Source organism: Littorina saxatilis, linkage group LG6, assembly GCF_037325665.1.
Source record: "Littorina saxatilis isolate snail1 linkage group LG6, US_GU_Lsax_2.0, whole genome shotgun sequence".
Taxonomy (NCBI): Eukaryota; Metazoa; Mollusca; class Gastropoda; order Littorinimorpha; family Littorinidae; genus Littorina; species Littorina saxatilis.
The window spans coordinates 48,225,843-48,246,140 of record NC_090250.1 but is presented as its reverse complement, the minus strand read 5'-3'; the positions used below and the strand labels follow the sequence as shown (position 1 = coordinate 48,246,140).

The following is a 20,298-nucleotide window of genomic DNA, read 5'->3' as shown; positions in this document are numbered from 1 at the left end:
AATACGGTCTTAGCTGTCATATATAGCCATTTTTGTGTGATAAAAGCTTTGGCTGTGGACAGAAACGAGTTCGTTTTAGGCTGCAAATTTAGAGTGAACGCTGCCAAAAGTGAAAAAAAGAGAAAAAGCCTAATGGTTTTGAGGTTTGTGTTTCTGAAACTGGTTTTGACATGTGCAATTTCAAGTATCCAGAGAGGGTGAATAAAGCGAATAAAATTGTTTTGAACGCTCTAGCGCCGTTAGTTTGTCAGAACAGGAGGTGGTCCATATTAGGAGCCGGTCCATATTAGGAGCCTTTCCCCTATGTTCATCGTGTAATGGACAAAGTAAATGCTGAATAAAACAAAGTTTATTCCAAAATAACGATGGCACTGTAAAGTGCGCTGGTTTTAAGCTCCCGTTTTCTTTTTTTTTCTTCTTCGACATTTTTGTGTTTGTCTCTTGCTTGATTCAGAAAGACTTCTCTCTTTTATCTGTGAAGCTCTTTGGTGGCAATATGGAACCGAAGCCGTTAAACCCGGATGCAGACTCTCTCGGCAACCCGGATGACTTAGAGCATTAGCTTATTGATTAAACAAAGAACTGCTGTAACATTTTATGAGTCAAGCGGGAAAGTAGCTATCTTACGGTCAGTAGTAGGGCTTGTGCTAGTCGGACTTCTGCCGGGTGTCCTGAGCTTGAGAACTCCCACGACGATGTTCTGTGAAAATTAAGCTCATTTTTCAAGTTTATGTTGTTGATTGTGTTGTGTATGTGTGAAACTCAAAGTTGTGATGGTGTTTGCATTGTGTTGTCAACAGCTGTACGAGAACGCCATGATCAACGCGGGGCTGATAGACGACGCCAGGCTGGGCATAGAACGTCTGCATCGCCTCCTGGACAAGGCACTCGACAAAACAACGTCCAATGACGTGACGTCAGCATGATGCCGCAACGTCACAGCGACATGACGTCATCACGGTGCAGACAGAGGGAACAACCACATGGACTGGATTGGTGTAAGGAATCGGAAGGAATACAAGTTTATGATTTAGTCGTGTCCCTCATAACTTAAACTGGCTGTTCTGCCAAGCGGAGGAAAGCTACACTTCTCAGACACTTTAGTGATGGATTGGGAGAGACAGGACAAGCAAAATTGTGTGCAGGTATATTTGTGGTTTTATACCTTTTACTCTGTTTTATAAGACTTTACCAGAAAATAGCCCCGAGGTAAGTGGGTGAGAGGATGGTAAAATATAAATCTCATGATGATTTATGGATTATGTCCACACAATCATGTGTATGTGTTGCAGTGTGTGCAGGGGCGGATCCAGGCCCATTTTTTTTTAATGAAGAAAATAAAAATAAAACAAATAATAAAATAAAGAAATAATTTTGAAAATAAAGAAAAATTATGGCTCAGATTGCACCAGATTGCTCCATTTTCCTTGCTTTTGTTCAAATTCGGACTTCGCGTCGTCGATCTGTCCCGAAAAGAAATTTGGAAACCTCCCCCCCCCTAAAAAATTGTGATCCGCCCCTGGTGTGTCTAAAGAACGTTGGATATACATGTATGCTTTCATTACTTGTGCTTTTGATCAGTCATTTTCAGCATCGAACATCTTGGAATAATTAATCTGTGTGTGCATAACCATTGTAAACTGACGTGGTTGTAGCAGACGTCGATTCATCAGAACAATAAACTGATGTGTATTAATGTGTTCAGTTAACAGTACATGTCTGGTAGTGTTACCCAACTGAACATCACAATTCAACGCATCATTATCAGCGTCACTTTTGACAACACTCAGAGATCATTATTAATAAAAGAATGATGGAACAAATAAACTATGTCAAGTTGCTGCAGTATTGTTTGAACGGTAACTTGTATGAATGCTTTGCATTTAATACACAGTACTTTGTTGTATTAGTGGCAGAAAGCTAGTACTTTATTGCAGAAGTGGCAGAAAGCTAGCAACTGCAGGACTGTAATCGACACCCATTTAATTTGTGGATGACAGCACTACAATTTACATGCACACCGTGGTGCACTTGCTCTAGCAAAACATGCACAACCACACACTAACAATCATGCCAGAAATATCTTGCCTTGGAACAATGCCACACTAAGACTTTATAATCTATTGCATTAAACATCTGTTTCTGAAAAAAATAATGTATCCGTTTCAGTTCCTTGAGCGTCAAGTTGCATGTTATGGTGTGTACATTGGATGGCCAACACTACTGTGACTACAACTACGGCCCCACTTAACCCATTGTCACTTTGACTGAGCAGGAACTAACCACAGCAGCAAACTTCATGCACACAACAGAAACAAACAATACAAAAAAATTACCGTACTTTCCGGGTGACAAGGCGCTTTGTTTAAATACAAGACGCACCCCCTTCTTTTTAAAAAAAATTGTAATCCAGTCACCCATTGGACGCAGGGGGCCGATAGGGCGCACCAAAATGACCCAGTTTTTGCCATGAGAGGTGGTTCCCCTGTCATATCTGAGAGGAAACACTTCCTGCACCGGGGTCAGTGACCGATTTTAACCGAGTGAAAATATGTGTGCTCTGTGTGTGCGGCCAGATCAAAGGCATTGTGATAGCTGGGTGGCAAGTACGGTAAGAAGAAAAGATAAAAACATGAAAAAGACATAACTCGGTGGTGATTCTTTATTGGTACTGTAAATGAGAGAAATATACAACAAGAGATGAGGAAACTGACTGGCACAGCTCAGGTACAACTCTCATGCACCCGTGACAAAATAAGGTAGAAAAACGATGATGAACAAAATATACACCTGGTTAGCAAAGTACCATGACCAGCCATCCTATTGGACAGATATGGTCACATGATCGATGACATCATCCCAAGACTTTCACTTTTTGGGGGCAGAACTTTACATGAAAGAGTACATGAATTTCACTTCAGAGGACAACACATCTTTTCTGAAGAAGTTTGTTTGGCGTTCAAGCTTGTGGTCCAAAATAAATTACCAGAAAATAATGGGGCTGGTGGGAGGGGAAAAAAGACGAACCTAGGAAAACGATCACCCCGTACATGTAGAACAATATTGATAAAGTCTACGCTATATATTTTGCTATTCACATTCAGCACTAAAATGAGACATGCATGTTGTTCACACCTGTCTGGAAGTGCTACTGTCAACACTGAATGACTGATAGCTCGCTACTCGCTCACGCAGGTCTTGTCAGTCAACAAGTCGTAGGTCAAACACAAAACTCATCCATTTTAAACTCTGATGATGTAAAGAAGTAACACACAGACACAACAATGTGATGACCTCCAAGTACCCTTTCATCCCCTCAAAGAGCAGACATACGCCCAGACCTAGTTCTCAAACACCCGCAAGTGCGACAAAAGCCAAAGTTGTGAAGTGAACATGCATGCCTCATTCACCTTATAAATCTACAATGAATCCAACAACAAACCATACACGTTCACATAAATCCTACTGTTGTTCTCATGCTAACACAGAAAATCATCAATAATTTTCTTACCCTCTCTCTCTTGTACACTCACACACATAGACTGCATTATTACACCTTTTAGTTTTATCACAAAGTGGAACGAACAGTGATAACACACCAAATGAATTTGATCACACACAAAGAACTTGTTTTTACAATTGAAAACATACACTACGCTGATGAAAAAGAACATAAACCAATGAATCAATTCTAGGTGTGATGACAGATAGAACTGGAATGATTGACGGAAGAGAAGATGAGACAAAACGACATGTGCAAACTTGGCAACACAGAACGCAATGCTTTGGCACCATACGGCCAAGCTGTGCCATACTACCCAAGTTTCTACACCACACATCTGTACTCAATTACATGCAACTGATTATTTAGAAATGTTTGAAATTCTAAGTGTACCTGCTAGCTAAGTTTTGATGCTAGACAGACAAAGTTGAAACTTGTATGGAGACATGAAGAAGAATCAATTGACTTGGCTTTGTTCAAAGAACTTCCCTGCGCTACACTGTACACACTACTGAAAAGATTACTTTTGTGGTTGTTGCTTCATGACACTCTAGTATGAACGTAAAGTCCAAACAATTCAAACAGAAGACAGGACATTGATACTTCAAGAGCCATAAATCAACAGAAGCAAATTATCTACCCATCTATGAATTTCAGTTCTCGGTGCAACCACTGCTACGATTTGAGCTACAGAAGCCAATTCCTAACAGTAACAACCCTCTTAATTTTGAAATTGAATGTCAATGAATATCCAGCACCGTGCCCACCATACTCAACACAAAACATGCCCCATACACAAGTGATAACCTCTTGAAATCGGCAACCTTGCAATATTTGATAACATAATATCCCTTTAATCCCCTGACCAAAATAATTGCCTTCAGCTTGCCCAGCAAGCCAACCACTGGAGCATGCAGGGTTCGATGGAAAATAATTTTGTGTGACTTCATATTCGCTGATCGGTCAGAGCAGTTTCTTGGAGCGTACTGTTTCACAAGTCAATGGAACAAGCAGGTCGTAGTGGTGCACGGCATTTGGAGGCAGGGTGCAGGCGCACTCGGCAACCTACTTGACGGACAGGATAAGGGCCACAATGAGTCCGTACAGTCCCAGAACCTCAGCAAAGATAAGAATGAGGATCATGCCCACGAATAACCTTGGCTGCTGGGCTGTGCCTCGTACTCCTGCGTCTCCTACAATGCCGATGGCGAAGCCAGCTGCCAGTCCACTCAGTCCTACACTCAGACCTGCTCCAAGGTGCAAGAAGCTCCTGCAACAACACCACCATTTTAATGTAATGTAATGCAGGCTACACACACAAATTGGTCACACCCTCAAAACTAACTATCTCCACAAGTCACACAAACACACCCTATCATAAATAAAATTCCAGCTCTGTGGCTTCTGTTTATTGTGAAAGCTGTTATCGACTGTCCTGCTTACAATTTGAAATAAGTACAATAAAACCTACAAAAATATCTACACTACAGAAGCATCAGATAATACTTTTTGGAAAACAACACTTGCAAAGTCACCACATAAAGTTCACCGTTACATAAAACTTCAATGATACTTATTTTCCATGCATAAAATGATATTAACTGAAGCATAATGAAACGAAAAATATGCAGCCATATAATTAATTCAGTAAAAACCAAAAACCATGTCCACAGAAAGCAGCCAGGCTGTAGTTGATTGTTGGTATGTGTCAAAGTGGAAGGATGCTCAGGACTAGTCCTATCCCAGGTAAAACATTGATTTACAAGATGATCTGCACAGGAAGGGAGGTAACTTGCACAGGTATGTCTTCGTAATGGATCAAACAACTTACTTATAGAGGGTGTATGTAGCATCATCGGACATGCTCTGGGTGATGACGACAGCGACGACCAAGCCGTAGATGGCGATGATACCCGCCATAACAACGGGGATGACAGACTTCATGATCAGCTCAGGCCGCATCACAGCCATGGCGGAGATCCCGGTGCCAGACTTGGCTGTGCCATACGCAGCTCCCAGCGCTGAAAACCAAGATTCATAATCATATCATCAAACCCATTGTCCCAAACACTGAAACAGTCATAGTAAATAGCACAAAGATGATATAGGTTCAAACCATGTCTGAGAGTGAAAGCAGTCTTAGGACTTGAATCCCATGTGGTCTTCTTCTTCAGCGTTCGACGGTTGTTATATCCCATGTGGTCAAACTATGCCACATGTGTATCACTGAACAGGGTTAATCGACTCATACAATGCGTCATGTCACATGACGCGAGAGCTGCAAAATGGGTGTGTCAAAAACCTGGATCGGCATCGGGATGTGTCTGAAGAAATGTAGTAATACAAATATCTAGGATTTTGTACCTCATTTATTTTTTCCTGCTCACCGCACTATCATATTTTAGACAATCAAGTGTACATAATATGGGAAAATCGTATGGGTTCACAGGTCTGCCTGTGACTATCACCAAAATGAAAGCAAAAAAAAGCTGCTGAAAGTAAAAACGCTATTAACACTAGTACACATCCATGGTTTGTGTTCATCTATGCTCTGGCAGAGATGGGACTTTTCCTTTCACATGCAGAATGTTTCTTTAGGTATACACAAAGCTTACCATAACACAGTACACTATGGTGAAACATGTAATCATATACTGATACAGTCAAGCTTAAGTTAAAAAGTACAAAACTGGCCAAAATTAAGTGAATTTACAAATTACATTAAAAGAAACATAAGGTGACTTTTTAAAACCTAAAGTGTCTTTTATGATACTTGGCACATTATAAACTGTACACAATATGATAATGGCTGATAAATTAGTTACCTGGTTTAACTGAGCCTACTTTAATTAGCATTTCTTATTATCAAATATAATACATCATACAAGCGACGAGATCTTCGCCCAGTGGCAAGTCAGATGACATCATTTTATTTCAAGCACCTACAAATCTATACTATAAGTATAAACATGGCTTCAAACAGTCACACAAGGATGTAAGAGTAAGACAGTTTGCAGACCTGGGAACCCCTGTTTTGCACTTTGAGTATTCTCAAACAAACTCGGTGTATTTTCAAAAAAATGAGCGTACTCCACACAGCGTTTGCACATCCATGATTAAAACATGCCTCATGCGCGTCCGTCACACCGTTAATTAAGTTTACCTATACATTTAAAACAAATGCTTTTTTCAATTTTTACTGACAAAAACTGTACCGTATTTGACGGACTACAAGCTGCGGCTTTTAAAAAAAAATCGCATTGCGGCTTATAAAAAGATGCGGCTAAAACGTTACCTAAACTTGAATAGCATTCACCTAATGGAAGTCGACGCGGATTTTCATTTCGCTGGATTAGCGATTACCGGTACTTTATTAGCTCTCTACTCAAGACTCGGCGCTTCTCTTTCATTCGCGAATCTTCGTTTGTCAACAAGTCGTCGTGACAAGCGTACAGAGAAACACCGAATGTATCAGGATCTCGCACGCGCGAGATTTAGTTTTTTTGTGTCTCGCGATAGTTGGAGGAGCGAGAGCCGCCATGTTATGTTTTCGTCTGCTCGAAATGTGTGCAAAAGTCGTAAATCATCCCAAAAAAGCTTATTCCGGGCGGGACTACATGTGTGTGTTGGTTAGAAATTGTGTGTGTGTGTGTGTGATATTTTTCTTCAAACTTTTTTCACTTTTCTTCTTTGTTTCACTTGTTTATTCTCAGAGCCGATTTCGTCAAATACCGTACTTTCGTTTGCCTGGTTGTTTTGATTGATTGACACGATCCGATTATATCTTTTTTGACAGCGGCTAATATAGTGACGTAATCATGTGCCAAAATACTGGATCGGCTTCAGGATGGGCTTGTGAAGAAAAGTAGTCTAGGAATTTTTCTCGTCGTATTTTTTTCCCACTGACCGTACTGAGCGTATTCTCGACAATCATGCGTACAAAATACGGCGAAATCGTATGGGTTCCCAGGTCTGAGTTTGAATAACAAGAAATGCAATTAGTGAGTGAAGTTAATTTTTTTTCCTTGTGCAGTATGAAAAATCAACCTTGACTTGCAAGATAAACAAGTGAACTGCCTGAGTAAGCGTGTGTGTGTGTAGCCTGTAGAGGATGTATCCTGCTCCCACAGTATGCTCTGAAGTGAGTTATGACTGAAATTACTTCATTAGTGAAAAGGCTTTTCAAGCACAAAGATTGACAATGTGTCTTTAAATTCTGCTTTTTAGTTTAATACGCAGTGGCAAGCCTGGACAGAAACAGTGGTGGGACAACAACGCCCACCTTTTCAGCACTATCAAAACATCGACATGTAGTGTGCAGGGCACAAGTGAAAGTATCAGATGACTTGGACTGTTTTTCCTCCAAAGTCAAAGAAAAAGATCTTTCCTTTCCAAAACAACCATTGTTTTTGTTCAGTTAGACACTTGACGACTTATTTAGCCAAATGGCAAAAGGTCTCATGTCATAACATTTGTAACTAACTCAGTAGCTGTGGACGAAATAGTGACAACATTCACTTCCCATTATCACAATATCACTGAGTCACTCACTGACTGAGTGTGTCACTATCAGTTGATATTGGTGTTGACATGGCGAATCAAAATGCTAAACTAAAAATCTTAGTAACTGAAAAAAAGGAATCCCATGAAAACTTGGAAGACGCCTACAAAAGTATTGAAAAGAACAGCGCAAAGCTAGTTAGCTACGCAGCAACCAAATTTATGCACGACATAACCGTTTGTGACACAGCCGCTGTGTAGCATCTTCTGAGTTTCTGCACTCGTGTTTCTCACTACTCGTGAAATCCACACTAAATCCATCCATTCTGCAGAACGCGTTAACACACACGGCAAGACGCAACATCACAGGTCAAATAAAGATTGTATTCATAACTTATTTAACCCCAAAGAAGAAACATACGGTTGAATACGACTGAGTCTCGTGACCAAGTAAATGAGATGTCCAACTCCAACACATCGCGAATGTCGTCTCAGGGAGGAAAGAGGCGTTTCGACATTGCTCAGTTTTCGGACGTAAGCATTATATGACTTTAATTAGCACGTGATATATTTTCAGAAAAGGTTATCTGTGAGTCTTTGAAAACAGAAACATGAAATAAATAAGCTTTCCTTCATTTTTGTGTGAAAAGAAATTGATCGAGATCTGTCGGAATTTCAACTTACCGCAAAATGACATCGCTGCCGTGACACCAACAACGCCGAAAAACGACGTGTACGGAGGAGCATCGGGACGGTATACGTAAGCGTTGTCTGCCATGTTTCTAAAAGATGAGGATGAAGATCAGTTTTCGAGACTAAGAATCACAGTAATTCGATTCAGACAGTCGGGCTGAGAGGCTGCCGATCAACTACAGTACAAGATGGCGAATGAACCACTATCATATGATCATGTGACTTTCACGATTGCAAGTTCGTCATACATGTGTTGCGCTCCCTGATTGGATTCCTTCTTGCAGTTTGACCAATGGTAGGAACGAGCACATCGTGATTTCACCGGATGGTCTTCACGTGGTAGGAAGCACATGTTAGGCAGACAGTGGAGATATTCAAGATGAAATTTTCTTACAAAGTACGTGTCACTGTGCGTTTTTACTGTTATTTTCAATGCCAGTAGAAATTACCTCTTGATTCTTTGAGAAAGAACAAAAGGAGGAAAATGTAATAACATGCCCATCCTGTAAAGTAAGGTGCCGAACTATTGTGTTATGTTTTATTGTTTATCTTCACTTTTGATTCATGTGCAATCAGAATTGTGATTACATTCAGTGAATCACGTTAATGAAACAAACACTCCAAAGTCGTAAAAGAAACAATAGTGCTGACCTTAAACAAAATAATTAATAAAGAAAGAGGTGAAAAGAAACTTGAAGGAAAGAAGGTGTTGAGTGTGGAGACTAAAAAGTAAAATGGGGTGGCAAGCTTCACACATGGACGATATAAAGTTACTAGTAGTAGAACTGCCACGGGGGAACCTTTTAGTTTGAGTTTTACTATGTTACTTTATTTAACGAGGGAATTTCCTCTGTTGTGTTGTTATTTAATGAAAGCAAATATGGTATTAATTATATATTATGAAGCTGAAGACTGAGTCCTACTCGTAGAGTTGACCGGCACGGTTGGCCTAGTGGTAAGGCGTCCGCCCCGTGATCGGGAGGTCGTGGGTTCGAACCCCGGCCGGGTCATACCTAAGACTTTAAAATTGGCAATCTAGTGGCTGCTCCGCCTGGCGTCTGGCATTATGGGGTTAGTGCTAGGACTGGTTGGTCCGGTGTCAGAATAATGTGACTGGGTGAGACATGAAGCCTGTGCTGCGACTTCTGTCTTGTGTGTGGCGCACGTTATATGTCAAAGCAGCACCGCCCTGATATGGCCCTTCGTGGTCGGCTGGACGTTAAACAAACAAACAAACAAACTCGTAGAGTTCCACGGATATGGTTCAGCACTGTTGAGTGTTCCACTATACCTCACATTAGACACTTTGTGGGAATACCTGTATCTACTTCAGTGACCTCTGTTACATTGCTTAACCCCTTCAACCTCAAGAACAGAATATCCTGCGTCTGCGACCAGCTCCCTCGAGTCTATCACATCCAGTGCACAGTAAAAAGGGGCTGGGCCGCTATTGCGCGGGGCCGCTATTGCGCGGGGCCGCTATTGCGCGAATCTAACCCTTACCCTAACCCTAACCCTAACCCTAAAGATTCGCGCAATAGCGGCCCGCGCAATAGCGGGCCGACCCCCAGTAAAAATCCCCAATTTAAGACCTAGAAGAAAAAAACTGAGTAAACCAGGTCTTATTACTCTTAAAAAGGAGGGAGTCTTAAATAAAAATAAACTTAGTGAGGTATGAAACAGAAAATCTAAAAAATCAAGGTCTTGAAATGGGGCTTTTGAATGGAGGGCTTTTAAAAGGAGGGCTCCACTGAACATAGTTTCCTGCTGCAGATGACACCAAGCAACAACATGCAATTTTTAGCAATGTTTAATTTTCTTGATGGAACACACCAGCTGCCGCCCATGTCACTGACGTGATAAAAGACTGGAAACAAAGTGCCACTTATAGACTAGCAGAGCTTGGCCTTTAGTGGGAGATGAAACGAACTGTGACCTCATACCGTGGTTCTGACCTTGGCCATTATTATTGCATAAATAGATCCCTGCGCCTTGAGTCCGAGTCTGGAGATACGCGCGCGATATAAGACTTCATATAATATTATATCAAGTACAACAAAAAGTGGCACAGAATTAGGTTATATAATTAGCATAGCAATTACTGAATTAGCATATGCTTCATTTGCTTGTTGGTGGCTTTTATAATCATGCCTCTCATTCTCCAGAAATATGACCTGTCCAGCTCGACTTTTAGTTTACTTTACTTACAAGTTACAGTTACACTTTGTGTTTCTTTTAAACTTAAATTTATAGTTATCATGAGAAACCTTCCTTTACTTACCTTTGTTTATCAGATCTATAGTAATCATGATTTTACTGCTGACTATGAAGAGTGGAACTGAAAATGTTCTGAAACCTTCTGATTGTAGGAATACGTCTAGTTTAGTAGTAGTTGGTCCTCTCTAAGTATCTTTCACAATCACAGATTTTCTGTATAGCTGAACTGTTAAAGTGTTCACATGCAATCACAGACATCAAACTGAGTTCACTGTTGCATGATACCAGGGACCTATATTTAGGAAGCCGAACAGAATCGGTTAAATTGTATCTCCGGCAGAGAAGAGCTCTGCAAGGGACGGTATTACACTACCGCGGACAGTTCGTGGCATATGCAGTTACCTTTTCCTGCGGTAGGCGACCATCTCGCAGGTGGAGTGAAGGAGTTTCCTATCTATATCTAATATAGGTCTATGATGATACCATGTACATGTATGTATATGATCTCAACTAATGTCTTGCATAATGCCAGTGCACAGTTACAACATCTGAAAAGTGCAGTAACTTGATATGCCTGCTACAAAACAGTTGAATATGTGACATAATGAACAGGTATTATTATGGACGGGCGGGGTGGTAAGGCGTCGGCCTCTTAATCGGAAGGTCGAGGGTTTGAATCCCTTTTTAAAAAAAATTTTGTTACCCTTTTCTTACGTTTTTTTAACGTCTTTTTGCAGGGTTTTTTGGGTTTTTTAAACGCTCCCTTAGTTTACTTAAAATTATTTAGCACATGTTTTTGACCTAGATATATTGAAACTAAATAAAGTATACTTGACTTCATATTTTTGGGGGTTTTTTTTGGTTTTTTTTTTGTTGTTGCGAAAAGCGAGAAAAAAACTTTAGGGTCGGCGCTTAAAAATAGGGTTGATCTGGTTACTGGAAACAGACATATTTTTCTTTTTGGCCTTATAACAAAATATGTTTCTGGAATGAACTTTATCACCCCCCGCGGGTTAGGGGGAGTCCCATATTGGTTGGGACTAGAAAGAATTTACCCGATGCTACCCAGCATGTCGGAAGAGGCGACTAACGGTTCTGTTTCTTCTCTTCTTTTGTCTTATTTCTGCCTTACCAGTCCTTTCACCTATATTTCCTTCCAAGAAAACTCTCCCTACTATTCCCTGCAGTTTTCCAATTCTTTTCTTGTTGTCTTATTTCTACCTGACTGGATCCATCACCTTTATTTCACTTACCAAAAGTCTTCTTTTCCACATCCTTATTTCTCTGCACCCCGCATATCGTATGAGGCGACTAACGGATTCTGTTTCTCCTTTAACCCTTGTTAAGTGGTTCTTGTATAGAATATAGTCAATGTTTGTAAAGATTTTAGTCAAGCAGTATGTAAGAAATGTTTGGTCCTTTGTACTGGAGACTTGCATTCTCCCAGTGGGGTCATATATTGTACTACGTTGCAAGCCCCTGGAGCAATTTTTTGATTAGTGCTTTTGTGAACAAGAAACACTTAACAAGTGGCTCTATCCCATCTCCCCCCTTTCCCCTATCCCATCTCCCCCTTTCCCTCGTCGCGATATAACCTTCGTGGTTGAAAACGACGTTAAACACCAAATAAAGTAAAGTAAATGAACTTTATCAAGATGAATTGTAGATAGTCATACGGGAAAGGTTACTATTGGGATATCTTCCCTAACACTTCATTACTATAGATCTACAGTGTATTTATATATATATAAATATTATATAAGTTAGATTTATATTGATTAACTTTGCGGAGGTTGTTGTAATTGGGTTTTTTAAATCTGTTTCAGTTTTCAAACCTCTTGGGCGCTGTGTACCGCAAAGGCAACTTGGAATTTTTACCTGATGGCTTTAAAGTTGCTTCCCCTGTTGGCAATCGTGTCAGCATATTTGACCTTAAAAAGTATGAAAGGGTTTTAGTCTTTCATTAGTCTTGTTTGTAATATATATAATATATATGCATGTGGCAAAACAGCAATAATATCTGTGGGTCTTATGGGCGGGGATATAGCTCAGTTGGTAGCGCGCTGGATTTGTATTCAGTTGGCCGCTGTCAGCGTGAGTTCGATCCCAGGTTCGGCGGAAATTTATTTCAGAGTCAAATTTGTGTGCAGACTCTCTTCGGTGTCCGAACTCCCCCCCCCCCATGTACACTACATTGGGTGTGCACGTTAAAGATCCCACGATTGACAAAAGGGTCTTTCCTGGCAAAAATTGCTTAGGCACAGTTAATAATTGTCTACCTATACCCGTGTGACTTGGAATAATAGGCCGTGAAAGGTAAATATGCGCCGAAATGGCTGCAATTACTGGCCGTATAAAATTTCATCTCACACGGCATCACTGCAGAGCGCCTAGAACTGTACCCACGGAATATGCGCGATATAAGCCTCATTGATTGATTGATTGATTATTCAACGAACGACATAAAATTAAAACATAATGTATTACTACTTGTAGAATTTGTTTGATGTTTTTTTAACGTTTGAATATGTTTGGACTTATAAGTTATAATATATATTTATAAATATGTATTCTTTTGCATGCAGAAAGACTCTTTAGTTTTTATTCTGAAGTTCAAGGTATACATTTTTTCCTGATGACCTGATAGATTTTGAAAGTGACCTCAATTTTTTCCCAAATCAAATCATCAGTTTTTCTTCAGTAAAATGGAACACAGAGCAGAATGTTTGGCAGTGTGTTGTTTTTGAAAGTGCTGCGGATCATGCTAAGTGTTTGTGTGATGTGTTTGCAGTAGCAAGTCAGAGACACTGCCCATCGAGGGGCACCTTAACTTCACCAGCATTGCTGTCTCTCCTGATGGCTGTCTCATGATTCTCGTCAATGAAGGTATTGTGCTGTCTAAGATAGTGATGGGGAGGGCTTTATATTAGGGTAGCTTCAGTACAAAAGGTGTCCTTTCATGGGAGATGTCCTCTCGTCAGAGGGGCCTTACATCGCAGGTACCACTGTACATCTCCTAAAGCAAGTTTATGATTACAGGTGCAAATCCATGCTGTTCGCATGATATTAATATCATAGTTGGTTTTTTAAAATTATTCCGAAATTTATAGTTAACTTTTATTTGTGGATGAGAACTCTTTTGATGGATAGTGTAAATGTGAAGACCTGGCTATTTCCTTTGTGCACAACTGTGTATGTATGCACGCTTGTGTGCTTGTTTTAACTTGTGTGTTCCTGTGTGTATCTGTTTATGTCTTTGTGTGCCTTTGTCAGTTTGTGTATGTCTGTGTGTGCCTTTGTGTATGTCTGTGTGTGCCTTTGTGAATGTCTGTGTGTGCCTTTGTGTATGTCTGTGTGTGCCTTTGTGTATGTCTGTGTGTGCCTTTGTGTATGTCTGTGTGTGCCTTTGTGTATGTCTGTGTGTGCCTTTGTGTATGTCTGTGTGTGCCTTTGTGAATGTCTGTGTGTGCCTTTGTGTATGTCTGTGTGTGCCTTTGTGTATGTCTGTGTGTGCCTTTGTGTATGTCTGTGTGTGCCTTTGTGTATGTCTGTGTGTGCCTTTGTGTATGTCTGTGTGTGCCTTTGTGTATATCTGTGTGTCATAATCATATATTTACCTGTGTGACTCCCTATGACAGTGATTCCTATTCAGTGTTGTTGTTTCAGAGGGAGAAGCCTTACTATGCAGCCTGGTGAGCCGAAGCGTGGTGGGTACTTACCACTTCCACAACAAGGTCCACTGCGTCAAGTTCAGTCCCGACGGAAAGTAAGTTAACCCCACCTGGCAAGGTCAAGGTCACACAGTTTGTCAGTGGTGTTTACACAGAAAAGGTCGTGTGAGACTGAGAGATTTCCGCAGAAGAAAAGGTTGCATGGATGGATGCAGCTATAAAAAGGTTATGTCAAGGTTGGGAGAGTAAGCCAGCTGCATTTCTGGAGAAATATTTATTTCAAATTTCTAAAATGTTGTCCTGCAGGAGTTATGAAAAATGCACTGAATTTAGGATTGTTACCATTTTTGCTGGTTCTCTCTTGAATTTTTCAGTGCTGTTTGTGTTTTTGTTTGAGTTTTAAGGTACAGGAACCTTAAACCCTGAAGCAAAAAATAAAGTGTCTAAATTGTGGATGCATGTATTGAGTTTCCTGTCACAGCTCACAGCAGTATTTTTTTTTATTGCAGGAAGTTTGCAGTGACACGCGACACGGTGGTGCTGGTGTTTCACGCCCCAGGGATGTCGCGTGTCTACAACCCCTTTCTGCTCTACCGCACATTCACCGGGGCTTTTGATGAGACCACCTGTATAGACTGGTCTTCCGACTCCAAGTGAGTGGTCACTATTTGTCATTACTTTTGACATTACAGGGATGGCCAAATCATCTGCCTGATCGCCAGGGGCGAGTAACAATTTTGCCAGGCAACTCATCTGGCTGGCCAGTGAACATTCTGGTCCAATGCAACCCTTTTGGTTGTGATATCGAGTTTCAAAGCCATATAAACACTGCAGATGCAGCAACTGTGGTATGTACCGGGCCGGCGACATTTCTGGCAGGCTAGTAATTTTCTTGAAGTTACTCGCCCGCTTGGTGAGTACAAATTTTGAGATTTGGCCATCCCTGAATTATAACTTAAAAGTACCAATACTAGTATATTTTTGTTAAAGTAGTATGGGGAATTTTGCTGGGGCTTATTTCTCCAGGCACATTTGTCGAAATGGCCATAACAGTTTTGGCAACAGGGTGTGTGTGGGGAATGTGTGTTCATCTTGCGTTGTTCAGGCATGGGAATTGTCCGCCGAAAGGCAAATTTCCGCCGAATTTTTATTTTGTTCCGCCGTAAAAGCTAAAGTGTCCGCCGAAAAAATAAATGGGGGAGGAAAAAATGGTTCTGAAAACTGAATTTAATGGCAAACTTGGAGCTCTGGTGACACCAAATTGCACAATTTGGGTTCTTTGGAGAACATTTTTACCGTGGGAGTATACCCCCGGACCCCCCTAGTAAGGCTAGGCGCTTTGTGCCATCCACTTTGAGCTTACTTACAAATGTTCAGCCTTTTTTACTTTTTTCAATTCCCATGCCTGGTTGTTATGGGATATTATAAACGTTTCACTGTGTGTGTGTGTGTCTGTGTGTGTGTGTGTGTGTGTGTGTGTGTGTGTGTGTGTGTGTGTGTGTGTGTGTGTGTGTGTGCAGGGTGTTTGTGGTGGGGTCTGAGGACAAAGAGGCACGAGTGTTCGCGGTGGAGCCGTGTGTCAACTTGGTGATACACTCACTGGGCGGCCACACTGATGCTGTTGTCGGCGCTTTCTTCGAACACAACTCCATGGACGTATCCTTCCCAATGAATTAGTGAATACAGAATATATATATTAGTTCCCAGTATTCTCTGGGAACCTGTCTTAACCCAATGTATCCTGCACAGAATCAAGCTATCTCCTATATGCAGTCCCCATGCTATTTCTGTGAATGTAGTTTTATACTTATGCTGTCCAGTGTTGTTTTAAATTAATGCTGTTGATCAGTTTGTTGATGCGTGTGTTGGTGTGAATGGCTGGATTGAAATGTTTCTTAACCGCAATGTCATCACAAATTCCCAACCTTGGGCAATTAAAGATTCTGTATTCTGTATTCTGTATTCTATATTCTATTTGACTCAACGATTTAATAAAACAGGGCTGGCTGTCATCTGCTCAAGCAGTGCCGTCTGTCGGCACAGCAGTGCCGTCTGTCGGCACGAAAGAGGGAAAGCAATTTTGCTGATGATTAAGCCGTTTGATGTGGCTGTTGTGGGATGTGCATATGGATGATCTAGCAGGCATTATTGGGCGCTGTGGTAGGCATTGGGGTAATGTTGTGTTGTGCCTGATGCACCCAGTGATGATAGTCCATGCTTCCTGGAGTCATGTGGATTCCACACCTCAGATGTTGAGATGGCAACGGTGGTGATGCAGTGCATGGGGCCATCTGAGGGATGCTTGTTGTCTGTATTAAATTACGCCAAGATATTGTGTAAGTGCAGACCTATCTGTAAGTCAGTTCTCGCCTCCAGGTTACATTCAACTTTTCCCTCATCACCTCCCCTAACCCCTTAATCCCCTCCCCTGTCCCCACCACCTCCCCTAACCCCTTAATCCCCTCCCCTGCCCCCACCCCCTCCCCTAACCCCTTAATCCCCTCCCCTAACCCCTTAATCCCCTCCCCTGCCCCCACCACCTCCCCTAACCCCTTAATCCCCTCCCCTAACCCCTTAATCCCCTCCCCTGCCCCCACCCCCTAACACCTGTCCCTTGGTGTAGGTTTCCCTTCAAGTTAAAAATTCTTGGATTTTCTAAAATGAAGTCTTGCGAGTCCCATTGTTGGTTTCATTCGCTCAGGATATAATCCACTGTCATACTGAAACAAACTGAAGAGGACCATGCTGTTTTAGTTTTTACACCCCCGGTATAGGGGTGTGTATAGGTTTCACTCGATGTGTTTGTTTGTGTGTTTGTTTGTGTTCGCATATAGATCTCAAGAATGAACGGACCGATCGTCACCAAACTTGGTGAACAGGTTCTATACATTCCTGAGACGGTCCTTACAAAAATTGGGACCAGTCAAACACACGGTTAGGGAGTTATTGGTGGATTAAGATTAAGACTGACATATTATTTGGGTGTGTGTTGGTGTTCGCATATAGATCTCAAGAATGAACGGACCGATCGTCACCAAACTTGGTGAACAGGTTCTATACATTCCTGAGACGGTCCTTACAAAAATTGGGACCAGTCAAACACACGGTTAGGGAGTTATTGGTGGATTAAAATTATACAAGGACTTATAGAGGCACACCCCCGTTGGTCAAAGGGAAATAACTATTCTCACTGCCACCAACTGAGAAGGTTATTTCCCTTCCTATCGGAGGAATTTCTTGTTTTTATTTGCTTTCTGCATCAGCCACATTTGTGTTGACAAAGAGTTGGTGTAACACCCAAAAGAGATCATGCACACCTTGAGTTTGAGCAGCCTGACCTTTGAACTTTGAAGACAAATCTGCTGTCAATGATTGTGTGATGTGCATATCTCTGATTCAGTGAATGTGTGATGTGCGTATCTATGACTGTGTGATGTGCATATCTCTGATTGTGTGATATGCATATCTCTGTTCTACTTCAACCAAGGGCTGAAGGCGTATATGTTTGTATATAACCTGTGAAGCAATGATCCTTGACCAAGTGCCAGGTGTACAGTGCCAACCGTCGCGGTCACCTGTGTGTCTGGAAGTGCAACCAGAACACCACGGATCTGGTCACCAAGGCAGATAAGAAGAAAATGGATGCCAGGAAGGAGAGAGAGAAGGAGAAGCGGAAGGAGGAGAGGGGGGCATCGGAAGAGGAGAGTGAAGCAGAAGAAGAGAATGGTAATGATGAATAGATTAGTTTTGGTTGAGAAAATTAGAGCTCTCTGTGTTTCAATAGACGAAGGTTAAGGCAGAATCATCTTCATGTTCGAGTAGAAAGAGGTACAGCTTTTTGCCTACAGCAGCGGAGAAAGATAGTGGGGTCTTCATGCTTCAGTAGAGAAAGGTAGAGCTGTTCTTCTCATGTTGAAACAGGGAAATGTGGAGGAGTGTCCAGTATCGATAGGTACCTTTGTGTTGTTGAGGCCTCGCGCCCCCTAATTGGCGTAGAGGCGCGTCCCCCGGGTGGTGGATGGGGGAGCCTTCTCTACTAACTTCTGAGAGAAGGTCGCATCACTCTCGATGCCGTGAACCTAATTAGGATCTTTTTCTTGTTTCTTCTCTATTTCTGCCTCCCCAAAGTCCTTTTACTTTCCTTTTCTCACCCATAAAATTCTTCACTTATTACCCTTGTTAAGTGGTTCTTGTATAGAATATAGTCGATGTTTGTAAAGATTTTAGTCAAGCAGTATGTAAGAAATGTTTAGTCCTTTGTACTGGAAACTTGCATTCTCCCAGTAAGGTCATATATTGTACTACGTTGCAAGCCCCTGGAGCAATTTTTTGATTAGTGCTTTTGTGAACAAGAAACACTTAACAAGTGGCTCTATCCCATCTCCCCCCTTTCCCCTATCCCATCTCCCCCCTTTCCCTCGTCGCGATATAACCTTCGTGGTTGAAAACGACGTTAAACACCAAATAAAGAAAGAAAGAAAGTGTTGTTGAGGTTGCTGCCCAATGATGATAGTCCATGCTTCCCGGAGTCATGTGGATTCCACACCTCACAAGTTGCCATGGCAACACTGTTGATGTAGTGCATGGGGCCATCTGAGGGAGCTTTGTGCTTTTAATAAAAACTTCCAAGATCTAGCTGGAAAACTATTTGACAGCAAACAAATAAATACAACATCAGAAACAATCGAGCAAAATTACAATTGGGAATACCCCCCGCGGGTTAGGGGGAAGAATTTACCCGATGCTCCCCAGCATGTCGTAAGAGGCGACTAACGGATTCTGTTTCTCCTTTTACCCTTGTTAAGTGTTTCTTGTATAGAATATAGTCAATGTTTGTAAAGATTTTAGTCAAGCAGTATGTAAGAAATGTTAAGTCCTTTGTACTGGAAACTTGCATTCTCCCAGTAAGGTAATATATTGTACTACGTTGCAAGCCCCTGGAGCAATTTTTTGATTAGTGCTTTTGTGAACAAGAAACAATTAACAAGTGGCTCTATCCCATCTCCCCCCCTTTCCCCGTCGCGATATAACCTTCGTGGTTGAAAACGACGTTAAACACCAAATAAAGAAAGAAAGAAAGACAACTGGGAATGGGAGTCATTCTGTGTGACACCATTGGGTATGGGTTTTTGGAAGGGTGTGTGATTGTTTTCATTTGGCCAAAAAAAAAAAATAGTCTGTTTACGGTAACCCGACCGACCCTATTTTTTTCGTGCGACCCTAGACTTTTTTTTGGCATTTGGGGAAAAAAATAAATAAATAACGTAAAAATATGGTTTTTTGGAAAAAAAAGAAAGAAAAAAAAGGAAAAAAATCCCGACCTACCGACCCTATTTTTTTGGCCTATGTTACCGTAAACAGACCTTTTTTTTTTTTTGCCTTATTGTCTTGATACCTTGTCCTGTAAGGGTGTAATACCAACCCAGGTGAGAAGTTACATTTTGAGAGCTTTTTGTGCTGGAAAACAACGAGCCATTTGATGAAATGATGCAACTTTACTCATCAGTTTTCTTGTTTTCTATTTCAGAGGAGGATGGAACAGATGGAATATTCAAAGTGCGCTACAAAAAAGCAGGAAGGTAAGCCTCATATGTGACCCTCCACCACAAAATGAGTCGCATGTCACCTCGCGGGGTTCTGCACTGGGCTTAATATAAGTCCGGGGAGTGTCTGGTAACAGTGTGAGGGTCACCTTAGTCACAGGCTCATAACTCA

The 20,298-nt window shown here is 41.4% G+C and overlaps 3 protein-coding genes across 3 annotated transcripts in view; 2 read left to right on the top strand and 1 right to left on the bottom strand.

Annotated features, from left to right (window-relative positions):
• The window catches only part of LOC138969399 (heat shock protein 75 kDa, mitochondrial-like), a 68,576-nt gene extending 66,735 nt beyond the window's left edge, over window positions 1-1,841 (top strand). Inside the window, exon 18 of the mRNA XM_070342193.1 lies at window positions 801-1,841. Within this exon, the coding sequence (XP_070198294.1) occupies window positions 801-926 (126 nt within the window). The 3' untranslated portion in view covers window positions 927-1,841. The remainder of the gene's footprint in view (window positions 1-800) is intronic.
• An 807-nt stretch (window positions 1,842-2,648) lies between these two features.
• On the bottom strand, window positions 2,649-8,907 carry LOC138969400 (V-type proton ATPase 16 kDa proteolipid subunit c-like). Its single transcript, XM_070342196.1, has 3 exons — window positions 8,687-8,907; window positions 5,334-5,523; window positions 2,649-4,772 (listed from the first exon to the last, which is right to left on the bottom strand). The coding sequence occupies exons 1-3, from the start codon at window positions 8,778-8,780 to the stop codon at window positions 4,568-4,570; spliced, it is 489 nt and encodes a 162-aa protein (XP_070198297.1). The 5' UTR covers window positions 8,781-8,907; the 3' UTR covers window positions 2,649-4,567.
• Window positions 8,908-9,020: 113 nt separating this feature from the next.
• Window positions 9,021-20,298, top strand: part of LOC138969398 (periodic tryptophan protein 2 homolog) — a 36,537-nt gene continuing 25,259 nt past the window's right edge. The window contains exons 1-8 of the mRNA XM_070342192.1: window positions 9,021-9,092; window positions 12,739-12,851; window positions 13,704-13,798; window positions 14,579-14,678; window positions 15,093-15,236; window positions 16,104-16,239; window positions 18,132-18,309; window positions 20,111-20,162. Coding sequence (XP_070198293.1) covers window positions 9,075-9,092; window positions 12,739-12,851; window positions 13,704-13,798; window positions 14,579-14,678; window positions 15,093-15,236; window positions 16,104-16,239; window positions 18,132-18,309; window positions 20,111-20,162 — 836 coding nt within the window. The 5' untranslated portion in view covers window positions 9,021-9,074. The remainder of the gene's footprint in view (window positions 9,093-12,738; window positions 12,852-13,703; window positions 13,799-14,578; window positions 14,679-15,092; window positions 15,237-16,103; window positions 16,240-18,131; window positions 18,310-20,110; window positions 20,163-20,298) is intronic.

Coding starts and splice junctions, on each gene's coding strand:
- LOC138969400 (XM_070342196.1), bottom strand. CDS start 8,780: ATGGCAGACAACGCTTACGTATACCGTCCCGATGCTCCTCCGTACACG. Junction 5,524..8,686: donor GGCAGCGATGTCATTTTGCG/GTAAGTTGAAAT, acceptor CTTGGTTTTCAG/CGCTGGGAGCTGCGTATGGC. Junction 4,773..5,333: donor GCTACATACACCCTCTATAA/GTAAGTTGTTTG, acceptor GTGTTGTTGCAG/GAGCTTCTTGCACCTTGGAG.